Source organism: Muntiacus reevesi, chromosome 14 (assembly GCF_963930625.1).
Source record: "Muntiacus reevesi chromosome 14, mMunRee1.1, whole genome shotgun sequence".
In the NCBI taxonomy this organism is placed as follows: Eukaryota; Metazoa; Chordata; class Mammalia; order Artiodactyla; family Cervidae; genus Muntiacus; species Muntiacus reevesi.
In genome coordinates, this window is record NC_089262.1 from 48399970 (window position 1) to 48421376 (window position 21407).

Sequence of the window (21407 nt, forward strand, 5' to 3'; positions counted from 1 at the left end):
TTCCTCCAGGAGTTACAACGTATTCTCAAAACCTTAGCTAGTTAACTAAAGGTAACTAGTTAAACTAGTTAACCTTACATTTAACTAGTTAAAACATAGTCTCAAAAACCTTAATTTTAACTATTCAAACAATCAAATGTAGATGCAAAAATAAAGACCATCAAGCCTCCTGTCTCTATATATTAACTAAACACAAGTTATTTATTTTTTCTCTTGATGGCTTATTTTGGAGATCCTTCTCTAAAAGCTCATGTTCATCTACCTTATTCTTTCTTAAAATTTATTTACTTTTAATTGGAGGATACTTACTTTACAATATTGTGTTGGTTTCTGCCATACATTAGCTGAATCGGCCATAGGTATACATATGTCCCCTCCCTCCTAAGCCTCCCTCCCAACTCCACCCCATCCCACCCCTTAGGTAGTCAAGAGAGCACTGAATTTGAGCTCCCTGTGTCATCCAGCAAATGCCCACTGGCTATCTAATTTTACATATGGTAATGTATATGTTTCAATGCTATTCAAGCAATTTAGCAAGAGCTTTATAAAGTGCTTTCCCATCTACCAGAAAAACCCCCATGAATTATTAATAATAAGCTCTTTCATTTATTTAAAACAGAAGGAATCAAAGTTCACTGCATATTTCTGATCATGGTACGTGAAATCATCTTACCTTGGCAAGGACGTCTTCTTGTTCAGTTTTGACCCCAAACCTTGGGATGCTTGAATTGGTCAAACTGGAGCTGTGCATCAACTTCTTGACCCCACTGATCTGAGACATTGGCCTTTTCTTTTTCTCCTTTTCCTTCTGAGTCGGAGAAGGAATTTCCACTTCATGTTGCTTATCTTAAAATTTTAAAAAATATTCTACACTTACTATTAATTCTGACTAGTTTTTTTTTCATAACATGCATAACTAGGTAGATTTTAATTGATCATTATACATTCTAGGAAATATTTCTAAGTAAAACTCCTCTTAAGGAAGTTGAATATTTACAGTTTGATGTGGACTTAATTTGATACTCTGAAACACAAAATTAAGCAAATAAATTCCACTGCATAATAATTAACATCAAATATATTCAGTGATCACATCTTTGAAGGTCCTAATACATTAAAAAAAAAAAAACAAAAACTTACAATCGCCGAGTTGGAAAAGGCAAAATATATTGGTTATTTCCAACGCTCATCAATTCCATTCCTGTCTAAAATTCACTTACTGGTGGGAAAGCTGCTTCCTCCAGTTTCAACACCTACTTTGAAATGGCAGAAACTTCATGCACAAACTGCAAACAGCAGTGTATAGACCTAATGGTCTGTTCTGTGGGCCCAGACACCGTCTATCTGAAGGAGTCAGACTGCTTCTGCTACCTTACATTTTCTGTAGGGTAGTGATGTGGGGGATATATAATGTAACAAGGTTATATAGGGAGCACAGAGAATCTCCAATATTATCTGATAAGTAAATATCATATTCACAAGAGCTAACTGTTGTTTTCAACTAGGACATCAGGTGTTACCAATACACCCATTCACTATTTCAAGGCAATGACTCCTTTAACTTCTCCTTACACAGAGCGTGTGTCCAAGAAATGTCTGTTTAGTGAATGTGCTAGCTAGCTATTATAGCAGTTTGGCTTTGAAAGTAAATTCGGATCAAGGGTATGTTCCAGTTACTGACTTGTCCTTCCTGCATTTTCTTTCTGTGGATGGAGGATGGTGTGGTGGTGGCCCAGTGCATCACACTCTCAGCTACTCTCAGCAAGCTTTTCCTCAGCAATTGTGTTACATCTCTCTGCCTCTCCAGCCTACCAGGCATGATTCCCATTGGACTATCAACTCGTTGCCTTTAGGGACTATTTTTAACTGATTATTAAATACCTACTGTCCAGCAATGGCTGGCATTTAACAAGAATTTGTTGAATGCATGAATAGATCTTTCTAAAAAATACATTTTACAGTTGATTACTTTGGAAAATGGGAAGTATACAACTTTAAATCAGGGAATCCCTAAACTCTTGAATGAAACTAAAAGAAAAAAAATGTACTTTGTCACTTTAGGTTCTAAAGCTTAGAGGCCCACTGATATGATGACTGAAAACAAACGGAATTCCTAACTCTTAGTGAGTGCCAAAACAAGTTTGTACCCCAATCCACCTCTAAAGACAACCAAACAATAAAAAAGAGAAATTTTAAATTGTTATTCTCACCTAAGAATGTATTTGATATATACTCTGACACTTGATTTCCAGACCGACTCATTTCAGAGAGATGGGTGAGCTCTCGATTAAGCATCCTTTTAAACTGAAAAAAACAGAAAGATAAAATGAAATAACAGAAGAGGAAAGTTTAAGTGAAATAACATGAGCATATACTAAGATACAGAAAATATGCCAAAGAATCTTTAACACATCCTGACTCTTTAGGTCAGAGTCATCCAATAGAACTTTCTACAATGATGAAAAAATTCTATACTCTCCACTCTGCATAGATTAGTGGCTAGGAGCCAATAGCTACATGTGGCTATCAAGTCCTTTAAATATGGCTAGTATAAAGGAGGAGCTGAATTCTGGATTTTATTTAATTTTAATGAATTTAAACTGCAAAGTCACATGAAGCTAGGGGCTACCATAAATGGACAGCACACATTTAGATATTCAAGGAGGACATTGGGGGGAGAATGCATAAAAATAGCATGAATTATTAGCATTTAGAGAAGAAAAAAAACTAATTTATAAACACACAAAAGGGCTGCCACACAATGAAACATGGTATGTTTTTTATCGATTAATTTATCATTAGCAGAAATGAATATGTATACTGATCAGAGATTAAAATGTAGTCTTTTCCCCCAAAGCAGAACTGAATAGATTTGAGTACTCTCCCATACTATAGAGAAAATATTTGAATAGACAATACATAAAGTTTCCTTTTTAAAGCTTTTTAAGTAGGGATTTACTGGCTTTCAGCATCCACAGCATTTACCAATTTATCGCCATAAGTCCCATAAATACAATTGAAAATAGGCCTGTTCAGCTGGAACTTCATTGCTTCACAGTTTATTTTACTGGTTCCCTGGTGCCCATTTTATCCAAAAAAACTTATCTACCACCTGAGGGAGGGGGGATCAGGATGGGGAACACATGTACACCCATAGCGGATTCAAGTCAATGTATGGCAAAACCAATACAATGTTGTAAAGTAAAATAAATTAATTAATTAATTTAAAAAAAAAAAAAAAAAAAACTTATCTACCACCTGAAATTTATCTATCACCAGCACATGGCATTACCAAAACCGGAATTCTCAATGATGTTACGCTTTCCTAGCCATTGTTGCTTCTCAATGTATCTTCCTTTGACTTCCCAAATAACTCAAATACACCTTTTAATATACCTTAATATTTCTTTTAATGTACTAAACAATATATTTTATCTACATAGAGCAACAACTAAATACTTCATCCCCCAAAAACCTTTAAAATTGTGAATTTCATCATAAATCCTCAATTAAGTCTGGGGTAAAGAGAGTAGTGAGTTCATCATTTAGTAATGTCTGAAATGTATTTTTAACTCAGTATTTAATTAGTTTATTAAAATTTTAAAAAAATTTTGACTTTGCACAATTCATACCAAGGTGTTATATATAATTCAAGATAATTTGGCAAATCACTTCCAGAGTTAATCTTATTGATCATCTAAATTAGGTATCAGAATTGATCACTGTACTGAGATCAATAAAAAATTCCAGTATACTGTTGGATATAAGAAATGCATATTAGCATTTTCTGCAGTCAAAACTGAAGAACTGGCTATAACCAACAGAGATACCTCTGGTTGTTAATTTACAGACTGATGATGCTTATTCTCAAACTCAGAAACACAAAGTTCACTTCTGCTGTGTACTTTTTTTATCTTGCTCTGATTAAAAAATGTATGTAGAACTCATGTATATCCTCACTGTCTTACTGCTAATAACAGTATATAATTAGCTATGCCTTTTTCCTTTGCGTATATTTGTTGAAATACAGTTGACAATATCATGAGTTTCTGGTATACAACATAGTGATTTGGTATTTTAACATTAATAGATTCTGTACCAAACAAAGTTATTATAATATTATTGATTGTATTCTCTGTGCTGTATATTATATTTCATGATGTATGTACATACACACATGCATGCAAGCATATGCATGTACGCGCGCACACACACACACACACAGTGGAATATTACTCAGCCATAAAAATGGAGAATGGAATCTTGCCATTTGTGACAACATGGATGGACCTGGAGGGCAGTGTGCTAGTGAAACAAGCTAAAGACAAATACCATATGTTACCACTTATATGTGGAATCAAAAAATGAATGAATAGAACAGAAACAGGCTCACAGATACAGAAAAACCAGTGGCTGCCAGACTTGGGGAATAATGGATGGGTAAAATAGAAGGGGATTAAGAGGTGCAAACAATCAGTTATAAGATAAATAAGTCACCAAATATATGTATATTTTACATTTTAAAATTGGCATGGTCACTGCTTTGTAGACTGCACAATAACAATTTTAAAATATACATACATTTTGCTTATTGTCACTGAGCTTTATATTTTATGATCTACTGGGGAAAAAATAAAATTTGGAACCTTTCAAGAAAGTTCATAAAGATATTACTAAGTGTTCAAAACATTTTCTGTCCCTTTTTTATACAGTTATACTTTCTTAAGCAATTCACAGGCTATCATTTATGAATGTGTTAGATCATTTAACACACACTGGCATATAGTAGATGCTCAATATTATTTGAATTCTATTTCTTGGTTTCCTAGGTCTTTATAGTGATAGTTTATTTTCATCATTGCAGGAATGGATGGAAGATCTAACTGTATTTAAACCCACATAAAATATATACCTAAATATCTAGCTCCCCTACCAATACCAAAAAATAATTTAGGGTATTATTCATATAGAAAATGGTCACTCTATTAAAAACCAAAGACACTACTTTGCCGACAAAGGTCAGATTAGCCAAAGCTATGGTTTTTCCAGTAGTCACATATCAATGTGAGAGTTGGACCATAAAGAAAGCTGAGCACCAAAGAATTGATGCTATTGAACTGCGATGTTGGAGAAGGCTCTCGAGAGTCCCTTGGACAGCAAGGAGATCAAACCAGTCAATCCTAAAGGAAATCAGCCCTGAATATTCACTGAAGGACTGATGCTGAAGTTGAAACTCCAATACTTTGGGGTCACCTGATGCAAAGGGCTGATTCATTAGAAAAGACTCTGATGCTGGGAAAGATTGAAGGCAGGAGGAGAAGGGAACGACAGAGGACAAGTGGTTGTATGCCATCACTGACTCAATGGACATGAGTTTGGGCAAGCTCTAGGAGATGGTGAAGGACAGGGAACCTTGGTGTGCTGTAGTCCACGGGGCTGCAAAGAGGCAGACACAACTGAGCAGCTGAACAACAACAAAAAACCATGCATAAGGGGCTTCCCAGGTGGTGCTAGTGGTAAAGAACCCGCCTGCCAATGCAGAAGATCCCTGGGTTAGGAAGATCCTGGAGGAGGGCATGACAACCCACTCCAGCATTCTTGCCTGGAGAATCCAATGGACAGAAGAGCCTGGCGGGTTACAGTCCACAGGGTCACAAAGAGTTGGACACAACTGAAGTGACTTAGAACTTAAGTACCATGCATATGGCCCAAAGGTAAGTAAATACCTGTTTGATGAATGAAATTTTCTCCTGGAAAAAAATCTACAACTTAGGCAAAATATATTCAAGAGAGTCTGCTAAACCTCTAAAACATATATTTGATGAATTATCTCTTTGACCTGAAATGGTCCATGCTATGAGAGAGAAGTGGACAGTAAGAACTGCCTGGTCATGACAAAATCCTTTCTTAAAACTTAGGGGAAGAAGTAAGGTTTTCAGCCACTAGCCCAGCCTTTCTATAGTCTGTTATACGGGAACCACTGTCCACCTGCCTTCCATGCATTTCTTTCAATGTAACTAAAAAAATGTTGCAGCCTTGGTGTGGGGCAGCTGGTGCAACTGGAACAGTCAGATAGGAACTCAGTTTTTCTACAGAATTTCCTTCTAATGTGTGTGTAAGCAATTTGGTATAAGGAATATATTGCCATATGCCCAAGAAGAAAAACTGCATGGTATCTGCAGATATGCCACACAAATTACTGTATTTGACTGGAAGAGCATGAAAAACGAAGTGTAATTTTCTTGGCAGTTTGATTATACAACTCATCAAAATAGCCAGTTGGTACAGATAACTAAAGCAAAAAATTCCAGTGAAAGAATTCTGTTGTACACACTGATAAATGACACATTATAATGACACATTATACTCTACTGATTATTCTTGCATCATTCCCAGACTATCCTTCTCCCTTTGTTCAAAACCCCAAAGCATGGGTGAAGAAAAAACCCTTCATCGCACACCTATCTCCCTCCCAAGACGTGGGAGGTGCTCCAAGGAAGTCAACATTTCCTTTTAACCTAATTAGATAACACAATATTTTAAGGAGACCTCTTTCTTCCCAAAAGTATAGGAGATTTCCTAAAAACAATTTTCAGAGAGTCAATTAAATTACAGCACAAAGAGCTTTCCTAAAAGGAATCAAAATTGTTTCATTTTTTGTTTTTGATACTGATATAAGACATATAGTCCAAGAGACGCTAAATTAATAAGCCCCAAAATTACCATCAGTGCTTCCTTAACTGGTAGTTCCTCTTACAATTTGGTTTTGGAGTGTATAGCTGGATGTGCTAATATACAATAAACTAAACCGCTCAACAATCATTTTTAAATCCAAGTGGAATTTCTCTCATTTTAAGATAACTACATACCACTTATTATTATTTTTTTACATACCACTTATTAATGTAACTGTAAAATTGTCATGAGGGGGAAAATGATTAGAAAAGGTAATAAAATCTATTTTTCCTAGAGTGCTTTCTGGGTTCTCAATTTATAGATTTAGAAAAGACAAAATATAGAACTGCTTTTCAAAGAGAACTGGTTGCAAAATGTAGAACAATTTAATTGAGCATTTAGATATCTCTAAAAGGGACCTCTAAATATTTCAGACTGATAAATTACTCTGATTATTCCTGGTCTAAGCAGTCTGAAATGATATGTAGTTACTGTTGCGACAAAGAATAGAGAGGAAGATCTCTAAGTGAATGCTTTCAAATCCTTTGTTCTCATTATGCATCAGAATGTCTGTATGCAGCAAATATAAAGCATAAAGGAAAGTGAAAATGCAGTTGAACTGAATACTGAATATTGCTTTTTAAACTTCAGCTATCCAATTTATGTTTCTTTAAGACTGTCAATGAAGCAAAATTAAATAATAAATAAAACAAAATTAAAGTATTCCCAAATTTAATCCCTCTACTTCCCCTCATGCCAATGTGCTACTTACTGCATTATATATCTTCTAGGATATAATTAAGACAGTGGTAAAGGTCAAACATTAAGTAAATGCTTATTTTTCCCCACAACATTCTGCTAAAAATCATTTGAATATGCTGCACTGTGGTACACTACAAGCCTGGTGGATGCCAGCATTAAAAGCTAAAATAAACACTGTATTAGCCATATAAAAACAAATATTTCAAAATACATAACAAGACTGAATACATGTATATCTGTCCTTCCTAAGTGTTTTTAGCAATATAATATTAAAAACATAAAGCTGCCAGCAAAAATTTTTGCAAAAAGCATTAAAATTCTGTAGATTCTCAAAGGTATTATCCATAATTATAACATGAATGTGAAGCCCTTCAAAAAGTATCAAATATGAGCTGTCCAGAAGCTAAGAAATGAATTCCAGAGAAACTAGCAGGGTATGCTTCTTTATTACTCTCTACACTTTTCTCTATTAAAAAAAAAAAATTAAGCCAAGAAATGGCTAGCAAAATTCAAATAATGAAAATTACAAAAATCTGGAATCTAGATTTTAAGGAAGGTGGAAAATCATGACTATTTGGACAACTAAAACTGAAATAAGTTTTCTTAGAATGCAAGTAAATCTCACAAGAAAGAGGAAATTTTGCTTTAAAAAGAAACAAAGAAAATGAAAAATATTTCAATCTGAGAGTGCTTAGAGTAATGGAAAAGGACTCTCTAAAAATGTGTATTGTGATTTGCTCAAACAATCAAGAATAAACACCAATTTCTGAAGTGATGCCTCATTTAGGACTGAAAAAGGTTTTTCTACCTCATGTCTATCTTAAACAGATAGGATTGCCAGGTTAGCATTACCACAGGGCATGCAAGAAGCCTGCCAAGCAGGAACATAACCATATTAAATGCAGTGTACTAATTCATTTTTTGAGATTAACAAATATAGCAGTATCATATATATTTACATCTTTCAGTTTTATAAAGAGATCAAGCGTTCATTTATATAAAATCTAAATTTACATATCACCTAAAAATTAAATAATGTCAATTTTAATGTCAGCTATATCCAAAGGTTGGAAAAAAACAAAAAACCCCCTCCTCATCAGGTAAAAGTAGTACAGCTTTTTAGAAACAGCCATAAATTAATTTTTATAAACTTTAAATGCTACATACTAACTAGAGCCCAAGTACCAATTATAATTTAGCCCAATTATTTATCTCCAATGGATTTAATTACCTTAACACTTAAAAAAAAAACTCAAATCTATACAAGATAAAACAGAATGCTGAAAATTAAAGTTATTTTAATATGCAAATTACAACTAATTAAAGTTACACAATTTCTTCTTATTTTGACCACTAAAAACACAAGTTTTCTGTAGCTCATGTCTAAAGAAAAGTAAAAGATTGCTTAGAAAGCTTTACTCCATTGTAATTTATTAAAATTATCAGTTATGTAATCAGAGTAATCAGGAGTTTACAAAGGCTAAATAAATCTTACCTTTATGTAGCCCCAAGATACTGACAGTAAATAGTTTGCTTCAGGCATTTTTGATTGATTATATAGACAGTAAGTTCTAAAATAAGTATATCTTCAAAACCTTGATACTTAGCAATCTCCACAAGCACGGAGTATGTAGATTTTTAAAGATTTTTGGTAATTAAGTACACATAAGAAAGCCTCGCATTAGATCCCATCCAGTCGGTTTCCCATTGAATACATGCCATTTGTAAAACTCCAGAATGCAACAGAATTCAACCACTATTCTGAATAAAGACAATTCATGTGATAAAGAAACATCTAAAGATCTAAGGGTCTGCATCTTTCTCTCCCTGAGCTCTAGGGCTTAATGAATAATGTATGTCAAGATGCTTAGCTGCAAGAAAGACTAGTTCTGTCAAAAGCTACCAAATAAGGAACTGCAGGGAAGCCAGAAAGAGTGACAAGAAACCCCTCCCATAAAACCCCAACTATGCACCAATCACATTGCGTTCCTGGGTCTATCAAGGCAGGGGGCGTGGACTACGCCCAAGCTGCTCTGTGATTGGTTGGCAAGGGCGAACCTCTGGGGAGGAGGTTTTTCTCCTCACCTCTGGGAAACGCCATTTAATAATGGTATCCCTACAGCTGAGGCTGCCGCATGAAAAGATGAATGGGCTTTCCCTCTCATAGTGATGAATAACCACCATAAAACTCTGCAAAATTCATAGTTCATTCTTAAATAAGAATTGCCAATCGTTTCAGAGTCATTTCTATGAATTTTAATATTCTCTAACTTGTCTTCAAAATAAAAGTTGCTCTAAAAAATTTAAATAAATAAAAGCTGCTCTAAAAATGGCAATCAGACATTTTAATTGTCTCCCTCTGTCAAATCTAAAACAAGTGGTTTCCCCGGTGACACAGATACAACTGAAGTTCTTCCTCAGTCCAACCTAATAGCATAATGTAATTATAAAATACAATTAATGTCCAGAATTCATAAATGGAAGTGATACACTTCCTCACCTGTGTGGCATTGCTATTCTTAGCGCCTTTTGTTTCTATTGTTATATGGGGTTGAGCTCCACAGTCTTAAAAAATCTAGGGGTGGGGATGACTTATTAGAAATCTGATTGGGAGGAGGGGCAGAAACCTGAAAGCCAATGCACTGTATCTGGTTAAAGAATGCAGATCTCTGTAGACCGATTTCAGGATCTATATTTTGATCAAAAGAGAGCATTTTTATGATTGTGTAAAGGTATAAGAGTGGCTCTTAAGAATACAGACTTGAGCTCAAAAGTAATCAGGTCTTTTACAAGAAGTAAATAAGAAATCTAAATTCCGTCGGGGAAAAATTTTTTCTATTTGGTTTGGGATAGCATTATTCAGTAACTTTTATTCTAGAGGTCTTACAGATAAGTTGAATACACGCCATTTGTAAAACTCCAGAATGCAACAGAATGCAACCACTCTCTTGAATAGTGGTTGAATAATAAGGGGAAAGCAGTTTTGCTCTATTTTAGCATGACGTTCTGTCCAGCCTACCTGTCCTCCATCTCAATTTGTACCCACTTCTCTGTGTTTCAATGACTTGTTGGAGTGGTGACTGCTCAGTCTTCCTACCTCAGGTTTATCAGCCTCAGTCAGCACACCCTCATCAGAAACAGTTAACCCCTGCCTCTGAGCTTCTATTGGTCCTTTGCTGCCAAAATCTTCAGCTGCAGTTCCCACCCAATGTGTTCATTCCCAAAGTCCCAAAATCTCCCACAAAAAACAATGTGAAACTCCCAGACTTCACTAAAACTGCTTCTAGAAGAATGCAAAGGTCCTCCCCTTCCACTATTCTCTCATTCTCCTCAACTTCTCTGAAGTCTTCAACAGTCTGATCACTCTCTCCCCTCTCTGACTCCCAGGACCTGCAGCTTCCTGATGAAGTTTTTCCTCCCACTTCTCTGACCTTTGTTGCCTTCAATTCATCCTCTAATCTAGGATACACACACAGACTCTCTCCTAGGGCAAACACTCTCTAATGCCCTAATGTGAATTTTAGTACCTTGTTTACAAATGACTAAAGGATACTATTCCTGACCCTACCAGGCACCTCAGACTTTTTCAAAATTGGTAGGTCCTTTTTCTATTTAAAGCAGCTCTTACTATGACTACTCCCATTTCACTCAGTGGGCCCATATTCCAGTGTCTCAAACTGAAATCTATGACTCTTTCTTGCTATTCAATAGGTATTGCATGTGAGTTGGCCACTGTTAGATGTTTAACGTAATAATCCAACTGAATCCTTGAGTGACCCTGGTGTATTCCCAGTTTACCACGTACCTTCCCTCCATGCTGTTACAAAGTTCTGTCTTCTACAGAAGGCCTTTTCACTTACTCTTGTTCCTTTCCGTTCCCACTCCCATCATCTAAATCCAAAGGCTTTAAAGGGTAAAAGAAGTGGAGAGGACTTTCAATATCATCTCCAAACTTCTAATATCCACATAAAGTAATACCTAAAGAGACAGTGCTTTTCCCAAGTTCATTCAAGTACTAAGAACACAGACTCTGAGCTGAAATCCTTTAGTGCGTAACCCACAAAGAAGGCTCTCACTTCTGACTGGGTCAGTTTCCTCATCTGTATAATTGGTTACTGTGCTAACTGGTCTCCAAAGACGCCTCCAGACAAGCCGAGTGACCCTACACTGAATCTGAGCTGGCTTGGGTAACCAATGAAGGATTATGCCTATCTGTGGAGCCTGTCACAGGAAGCCTGGCAGCTCTTACCTTGGTCTCCATGAATGTGCTCTTGGGATCTCTGAGCCACCTTGTAAGAAAGTGTGAATATTCTGAGACTGCCATGTTAGGAGGAAGCCCATGCTAACTTTATGGAGAGGTTTCTGGGAGAGGGACCCAGAGAAAGAAATGGGGGTGGGGAGTGGCAGAGAGAAGATGGGAGGAAAGAGAAAATGAGCAAGCACATAGGCATATTCAGCTATCTCCAGCCCTATCAGCCATGCCAGCCCCAAGCCAGACCTAAAAGTGAAGAATCTATCTTAGCCATCCAGGCAATTGCCCCTGCAGATGACTCCACCCCTCATCACCATCTGACTGCATGCACATGATGGATTCTTACGTGAGAATGTCGAGCCAAGCCCAACTAACCCATAAAACAATGAAAAATAATTTAAAAATAGATATTCTAAACCACAGAGTTTGAAGTGATATGTTATAGCAATAAGTAGCCAGGACAATTATTATGAGGATTAAATGAAATGTTATATGCAAAGTTTAGGCTTCCCGGGTAACTCAGATAGTAAAGAGACTGCCTGCAGTGTGGGAAACCTGGGTTCGATCCCTGGGTCGGGAAGATCCCCTGGAGAAGGAAATGGCCACCCACTCCAGTGTTCTTGCCTGGAAAATCCCATGGACAGAGGTGCCTTGCCGGCTACAGTCCATGGGATTGCCACAGAGTTGGACATGACTGAGTGACCTCACTTTCACTTTATATGCAAAGCACTGAAAACATCTGATACATAGTGATAAATAGATATTAGGCGATGATGATAACACTGATGATCATGATAAATATTCCATTACTGTGCCTATTTTTTTTTAACTTTTTATTTTGTATCGGGGGTATAGCTGATTAACAATGTTGGATAGTTTCAAGTGGACAGCAAAGGGACTCAGCCATACACATCAGTTCAGTTCAGTTTAGTCACACAGTCATGTCCGACTCTTTGCGACCCTGTGGACTGCAGCACGCCAGGCTTCCCTGTCCATCACCAACTCCTGGAGCTTGCTCAAACTCATGTCCATCGAATTGGTGATGCCGTCTAACCATCTCATCCTCTGTTGTCCCCTTCTCCTCTCACCTTCAATCTTTCCCAGCATCAGGGTCTTTTCCAATGAGTCAGTTCTTTGCATCAGGTGGCCAAAATATTGGAGTTTCAGCTTCAGCATCAGTCCTTCAGCGAATATTCAGAACTGATTTCCTTTAGGATTGACTACTTTGATCTCCTTGCAGTCCAAGGGACTCTCAAGAGTCTTATCCAACACCACACTTTGAAAGCATCAATTCTTCAGTGCTCAGCTTTCTTTATAGTCCCACTCTCACATCCAGATATGACTACTAGAAACACCATAGCTTGGACTAGATGGACCTTTGTTGGCAAAGTAACATCTCTGCTTTCTTAATATGCTGTCTAGGTTAATCCCAGCTTTTCTTCCAAGGAGCAAGCGTCTTTTAACTTTATGGCTGCAGTCACCATCTGCAGTGATTTTGGAGTCCAAGAAAAGAAAGTCTGTCACTGTTTCCATTGTTTCCCCATCTATTTGCCATGAAGTGATGGAACCCAATGCCATGATCTTTGTTTTTTGAATGTTGAGTTTTAGGCCAGCTTTTTCACTCTCCTCTTTCACTTTCATCAAGAGGCTCTTTAATTTCTCCTTGCTTTCTGCATAAAGGTGGTATCATCTGCCTATCTGAGGGTATTGATATTTCTCCTGGCAATCTTGATTCCAGCTTTTGCTTCATCCAGCCCAGCATTTCTTACGATGTACTCTGCATATAAGTTAAATAAGCAGGGTGACAATATACAGCCTTGACATACTCCTTTTCCTATTTGGAACTAGTCTGTTTTTCCATGTCTGGTTCTGACTGCTGCTTCTTGACCTGCTTACAGATTTCTCAGGGGGCAGGTAAGGTGGTCTGGTATTCCCATCTCTTGAAGAATATTCCACAGTTTTTTGTGATCCACACAGTCGAAGGCTTTGGTGTAGTCAATAAAGCCTATGTTTTTCTGGAACTCTCTTGCTTTTTCAATGATCCAACAGACGTTGGCAGTTTGATCTCTGGTTCCTCTACCTTTTCTAAATCCAGCTTGAACATCTGGAAGTTCTTGGTTCATATACTGCTGAAGCCTTGCTTGGAGAATTTTGAGCGTTATTTTGCTAGTGTATGAGATAAGTGCAATTGTGTGCTAGTTTGAACATTCTTTGGCATTGCCTTTCTTTGGGACTGGAACGAAAACTGACCTTTTGCAGTCCTGTGGCTGACCTGACCTTTTCCAGTCCTGAAAATTGTCCTTTTCCATATGTGGCCACAGCCATACATATACATGTATCCATTCTCCCTAAATCCCCCTCCCATCCAGACTGCCACATAACACTGATCAGAGTTTCATGTGCTATACAGTAGAAGATGCCTATATTTGTAAACTCGTGGCTTATCCTTTTTAAAGGATAACATGTATACATATACAAACGTTTCCTTCCAACTGCATCATTTCATTTCATGCGTTAGATTCAAAACACTGTACTTGCTTCCTTACTCATGTCCTTTGGCCTTTCTCCTTCCACCCTCTTATACACTGATCTCAACTGCCAGGCCAATGTTCCTCAAATTCAGACTCAGTCTGCCAATCCAAAGCCAGTGGCTGACAACTCAGTGTCACCTGCTTCAACATATCTGGACTCCTCTGGAAGCTCCGGCCTGACACTGGCCTTAATCCCTGACTTTAAGCTCTTTCCACCATTGCTCTCTTCCCAACAGGCTACTTTTCCACCCATCCCTATGATGAAGCCCTCCTTTTTTTTTTTTTTTTTGGCCACATCCTGTGGCTTGTGGAATCTCAGTAGTTCCCCCAACCAGGGACTGAATCCAGGCCATGGCAGTGAAAGCCTGGAATCCTAACCACTAGGCCGCCAGGGAATGGCCTCAGTACCCTCCCATCTTTTATTCTATCTACTTCAAGCTGGTTTTTCGAAGTCAAATTTAAATCATTCAAGATACACCTCAAAACCAAGTATTTCAGCCCTTCACCAAATTCTAACTATTCTATACCCACTCTTTAAAGATCACTTATAACTCTATATTCCAGACACTCTCCTAGATATGGGGGCATAGCACTGTGAACAAAGGTTTTTCACCCGGAGCTTACATTTGACAGTTAAGTCCATAAATACATATGTCAGCAATGGTAGGTGCAATAGAGAAAAATAAATGATAAGGAGGGTAAGAAGTATCAGGGATAAAGGTTCCTCTCTTGTATGATGATCAAAGGAAGCCTCTGATGAGATGACACATGCTCAGAGACCCGAAGGAGAGGGAGCAAGTCACGTGGATTTCTGGGGGTAGAGGGAGTTAAGTGATGGATTTTCGGAGAGAAAGGCCCTGAGGCAGGGGGAGGGGGGGCGGGGGGCGGTTCTTGGCTTTATTGGACTCACTGCCCATTTTTTGTTTCCATCTATTAACCTATTTGTTGCTGGGAAAGATTGAAGGCAAAAGAAGGGGGCGGGAAAGGATGAGATGGTTAGATAGCATCACCAACTCAATGGACACAAATCTGAGCAAAAACCAGGAGATAGTGGAGGACAGGGAAGCCCGGCAGGCTGCAGTCCATGGGGTTGAAAAGCATTGGACCTGACTTAGTGACCGAGCAACAGCAGCAATCAATCTATTTTATTCTTTGATGAATATTGGAGGGATGATCTTTTTCCAAAATGGTGAGTGGCTCTTGGAAAGGTTTTCAAATATAACAAAGTGCACTTTTCCCTCAAATTACACTGCAATTGCATTACTCAAAAATGTACTGTGGATTAGCACTATGCAAAAAATATTTTGCATTTATATGTAAAAAGTAGTTGTGTTCTAGGCTCAGACAGTCGTAAGTGAATTTTTTACCTTTGTGAATGGTTTCTGGGACATAGAAAAAACAGTCCCTGATGAAGGACTATCCCAGGGGCTAGTTACTCCCCGGCTCCTGTCCATGAAATGCCAGGAGTATTCTGCCATCAGTGTACCTGAAATTTCTTCAATGTTCCTAGTGTTAAGAATCACTTTTCTAACTGTGTCAACTGCTTTGAACTTTGGCTCCTCAACCAGGGTGGAGGACACTTAAAGCAAGAAAGATATGTTATTTTTTCTTTGTATTTCCCAAAGTAGTTAATGAACCACAGGCATAAAAAGATTCAACTGTAGATCTCTGACCTGCTGTAGTAGGGGACATTAGGCTAACAGTACGTAGTAGAGGTAGTAACAATAATCATGTCAAGTAAAAAGTACTTAGGAAGGTTTCCATATTTCTAGGGAACAAGAAATCTTTTAATCTCCAAGCTAAATTAAAATTCATTTCATTTTTCCCATTATAAGAAACAGACTAAATGCTCCTTCCAATTGCCACAGTAGTAAAGCCTGCAGAAAGAAATCTAAACAACCCAGAGGAAAATATGGATGAAACCAGAGAGATACAGGTTTATAGCTGAAGCTTGGTTTCTGATCATTCTTATGAGGAAATTGTAACCAGTATGTTACAGTATTTACTAGGCACCTACTATGTACCAAGAGCTTTATTTATCTCTTATCTCTAATCTTTGCAACATCCTGAGTAGATAGATATTATTCTCATTTAAAGGTGAAAAGACAGACACTCTTAAATCATCAATAACTTGCCCTGGACGTGGAGGGGCTGAGACGCAAGTCCAGGTCTCTTTAGTCTTTGCTCTTCATGGTGGATGAATATCTTGCCATATAATTGGGCTGATCCAAACTATGATAAATGGTATGAATTTAGAAGTGGACTCATTTAGTCTTAATTCTTGTGCTTACTCCACCTATTAACTAGTGAGGAAGCTGGTGCCCAAAGAGAGAGACTGGCAGCCTCATCTGATGGTGAGACCTACTTATATGTGCAAGTGCTATGTGAACAAGACACAGATGCTTGCATACATAGGGAGACTTCAGGCTTCCTGATTAGTAATTTGCTCCTCTCAAACATCCAAATGATTTTTTATATGAACAAGTGCATGTCTGTATGTGTGTGTGTGTGTGTACCAGAGTAGAAAAAACTACATAATTTCCTTCAGCATTCATTTTTCTAATAATAATAATCCTCAGAATCTCTAGAGGCCACTTCTATTTTATCCATACTTTCTTGGTCCTCAAGCGATACCCCAAGCAATCAACATTTGTGGACTATTTCAGGATATTTAAAACTTTGCTCATGGAGTTGAAGTCTTCGATATACTAACACATGCTGGTATCACTGCCTTTGCAATAGAGGCCAACAAAGGTAAGACATTTTTGAACAGGGAAAAAGAAAAACAAACCAAATGTGAGGAAACTGAGGTTCAGAGGTTCCAGTGTCTTAGCCAAGGTCACAAAGCCAAAGAGCAGGGATGGAATTTGAACCCAGGCTGTCTGGCTTCAGAGTACTCCAAATTGCCAAAAAAAAAAAAAAAAAGTATTTCAGGCAATAATCCATATTTACCCTGGAGTATATAAGCAATATCTATTAACATAATTAATTCTAAGATTAATTCTAAGGGGCTTCTCTGATGGCTCAAATGGTAAATGCAGGAGACTTGAGTTCGAACCCTGGGTCGAGAAGATCTCTGGAGAAAAGAATGGCTACCCACTCTAGTATTCTTGCCTGGAGAATCCCATGGACAGAGGAGCCTGCTGGGCTATAGTCCATGGGATCGCAATCTATTATTATATTTGAAATATTTACAAATTATTTAAATTAGTGTTATTGACTCCTAGATTTCTCCTTACCAAGGGACATTCCTGGCAACAGCACTGTTTTTGCTAAGATGTACATCTTAAAATAGTTTATCCTATAATCAGTTACATTTATTTTACACCTTTCTACTTAGGATTGAAGTTCTGGGAGTTTTAATCAAGACACAAATCTATATAGAGTAGGCTCACCCACTCAATAATGCTCGGCTTAAGATATGCAAATCTAATTGCTATAAAGAAAGAATTCTGAGGCAAGATTAAACTTCAGGTACTGAATACAATGACGACTGCATACCACTGTCTGTAAAATCACTAAGTGGTCTTTTGCTTTCGTATGCCCTAAAAATAGTTCTGGAGGCAAACAATGATCTGGAATTAATTGACAACCTGTATTTCAAATAACAGAATTTTATTATCTATTTTTTACATTATTAAAACTACATTTTCTTTGCTTAATAGTGCAAAAACAACCATGACACAAGTAAATATACCAAATTTGTTTGTATTTACTGCCCTCTAGTGATAGTGGAGCCAAATGTGATTTAAAGAACAGCTCTGCTCTTGAAGAGCCATCACATTTCAGAACACAAAAACATATCTTATGGATATTTTGGAGACTTGAGATTAACAGGAACTCCTGGTTGATCTGGGGTTTAGTTTTTTTCAGGTTAATTTTTTTGAAATAAAAAATCATCTGAAAAGCTAAGAATCACTCTTTAACCTGGTTTGAACGTTTTCACCAAACATTAGTTTTATTTAAAACAGGAAAAACCTAACGTTTATTGAGAAAGAAATTCTAATGTAAGAAACTTTATTTTTGTTGAAAGCTTCTTTGAAGATGAAATAACAGGACACTGATATGATGATATCTTTATTTAAATTTCTCTTACACATTATCTCATTAAAATGTTAGCATAGTATCCTATCATTGTTAATACAGTTTGAATTATATGGAGTAGACACAGAGTTTTCTATGTTCACAACTAAATAGTAAATCCAGCTGAAGCCACCACCGCCACCACCATTATCATCATACTAACCAAGGACTTTTGTTTCACTGAAGAACAATTAAGGCAATCAATGTGTGCACAAACCTCATATAAATGAAGCTTCTACAAAAATAATCTTGTATGAAAGACAACTTCCTACTTACGGAGAAAATTCACTTTAATGGTCACAATACCAATCTTCTGGGTTTACGGTGACTATTATAATCACCACAAAATACTTAATAATAGCCCCTCTCTACGGTGTGGCATGCTTTGTGAAACAATATAAGCAGAAAACATCAGTCTTCTAAAGCAATAATAAAAAATGCAAATAGGCATAATTCTGTAAATACATATTCAATCTTTTACATATTTCATACTTGTATACGTGAATCTTAAAGTAATTTAATTCATTAAATCTGGGTTATAAGTCAAAGGAGAAAAGGTATTTCTTTTAACAAATAGGACTTAAACAACTGGACAATCATTCACAAAGCAGTGAACTTCACCTTTGCCTCGCACGATATGCTAATATCTACTCAAAAATGAATCACAGAACCAAGTGTAAAATATAAAACTATAAAACTTCTAGAGGAAAGTATTTGTGATCTTGGACGAGTCAAACATTTCTCAGAACACAAAAAATATGAAGCATAAAAGAACAAAATGATAAACTAGACTTCAGTAAAATTCTCTTTAAAAGAAGCTGAAGAGAATATATAAGGACAAGCTACAGACTGGGAAGAAAATATGTTCAAAACACATCTGATAAAGACTTGTACACAGAATTTATAAGAAACTCTCAGAACTCAAGAGGGTCAATCAGCACATGAAGATGTGTAACATCATTAGTCATTAAGAAAATTAAAATTAAAACCAAACTGTGGTGCCACTACGCACATACTAGAATGACTAAAATGAAAAAAATACAAATAACACAAAATGCTGGCCAGGATGCAGGGAAAATGGAACTCTTACGTGGTGAGAATGCAATTAGTATAGCAACTTTCTGGAAAACAGTTTGGCACGTCTTTATAAAGTCAATAAGAACACTGGCTATATAATTCAACAATCCCATTTCTATTTATTTACCCAAGTGAAATAAAAAACATATGTCCACACAAAGATCTGTATGTGAATGTTTCTAGAAATTCTATTGATAACAGTGGAAACCTACAAAGAGCCCAGATATCAATCAACTGGTGAGTGAATAAACCAACTGTGGAACATCATAAAATGGAAAGCAATAAAAAAATTTGCAACAAGTTAATGGTTGAATCTCAAAAGCATTATGTAAAGTGAAAGAAGTCATTAACAGAAGGTTATATACATGCATACACTGTGTGATTTCATTCATGACATTCTGGCAAGGCAAAACTATAGACAGGGACAGTCAGGTCCCTGGTTGACAGCTACTGAGAGCAGTGGGAGGAGGATGACCACAAAGAAGAGAAAACTTTTTGGGCAATGGAAACATTTTATATCTAGATTATGATGGTAGTTTTCCATGTTGTGTAATCTGTCAAAACATATTCAGGAGCTGCTGCGTCCATGCTCAGTTGTGACCGATTCTTTGTGACCCCATGGACTGTAGCCCACCAATCCTCCATGGGATTCTCCAGGCAAGAATACTGGAGTGGGTTGCCATGCCCTCCTCCAGGGGATTTTCCCGACCCAGGGATCAAACCAGTGCCTCCTGTGTCTCCTGCACTGACAGGCAGATTCCTTACCTGCTGAGCCACCTGAGGGATATAGTAATGAATGAGACAGAAGAGTTCTCTATTCATGGAAGTCTTGGACTCTTGCGGCCAAAAGACAAAAAACAAGCAGACAAAAAAAAAAAAGAGTGACAAACTTGCTGGAGTAATATGATGCCATGCTGGTAGACCATTAAATAGTCAGGAAGGAAATATCTGAGATGAGATACTCATGACTAGAAAAAGCCAAAAGATTTGAAGCAAAGTATTCTGAGCAAGGGCTGGAAGCAAACAGCCAGCATGACAGGATAGGTATATGGAATGAAAAGGGAGGTGGGTCAGGGCAAGATCACGCAGGTCCCTGTAAGCCTTCCGGAGGGTGTGGGGTACCGCCAGAAGGTTCAGCACAGGTAGTGACACGAAGTGATTTACATTTTTAAAAACTGTCTCTGTAGAGGAGGGTACATAGAGAAGCAAAAGCAGATAGAAGAGGAAGAAGCACTTGAGGAAGAGTTGATAAGACTTGAACCGCTGGAAGTGAAGAAATAAGAATCAGCTTCTAGACTCCCTGCTTTGAAAGGATATTTGTGCCATTTGTGGAGATGGTAAAAGTACAGGTAGGTGAGGGGCAGATTTGGAGAAGGATAAATAAGGAGAAAGACAGTCCTATGAATTACGTGCAAGAAAATTTAAGTCCATGAAATGAATTTTTTTCTTTACTGTTGAGGGACAGTAACCCCCAATCTCTTCCTTCCAGTTCTTCACACTATTATCCACTATTATCAATAGAATTTCTATTCACAGGTTGGATAAGGAAGGCTGCCAGATGGAAGAGTACTGAATGTCCAATTACTTTCACATCCTCTAAAGGTATTACGTTAGGATGACCACTTTCATCTAAATCTTTTAATATGTTTTTAGAATAGCTCCATAGAAAGGGCATCAATAGATGAAAATTCCCTCTTCATAGCAAATTATTAATGTGAAAGCCTAAGAAAGGTAAGACAACAAAACCAAAACAGAATCTAGCAGTCACAGCTGGCAATATTTTTATTAAAGTAATATGTCTTATTTAGGTGTTTTAGGAAGGTTTTACTACAGGCAATCACAAACACAATTTAAAATGGTGCAATAATGGGATTTTCTTTTCCACTGGCAACAGTGACAGAAGAGTAGACCATGAAAATGATGAAATGTATGGTAGTACAGGGCATTGGTTTCTCTAGCTGGCTTCACCTGAGTTCAAATCTTGACCCTGCCGCTTATTTGCACAATAATGTACAGCAAGATATTTA

The 21407-nt window shown here is 37.3% G+C and overlaps 1 protein-coding gene across 6 annotated transcripts in view; it reads right to left on the bottom strand.

Annotated features, from left to right (window-relative positions):
- PDE4D (phosphodiesterase 4D) overlaps positions 1-21407 on the bottom strand; it is a 1548416-nt gene that overhangs the window by 16484 nt on the left and 1510525 nt on the right. For all 6 annotated transcript variants that reach the window (XM_065905742.1, XM_065905741.1, XM_065905745.1 and 3 more), the window contains 2 exons: positions 2211-2304; positions 674-846 (listed from right to left, as the gene is read on the bottom strand). In XM_065905742.1, coding sequence (XP_065761814.1) covers positions 674-846; positions 2211-2304 — 267 coding nt within the window. The remainder of the gene's footprint in view (positions 1-673; positions 847-2210; positions 2305-21407) is intronic.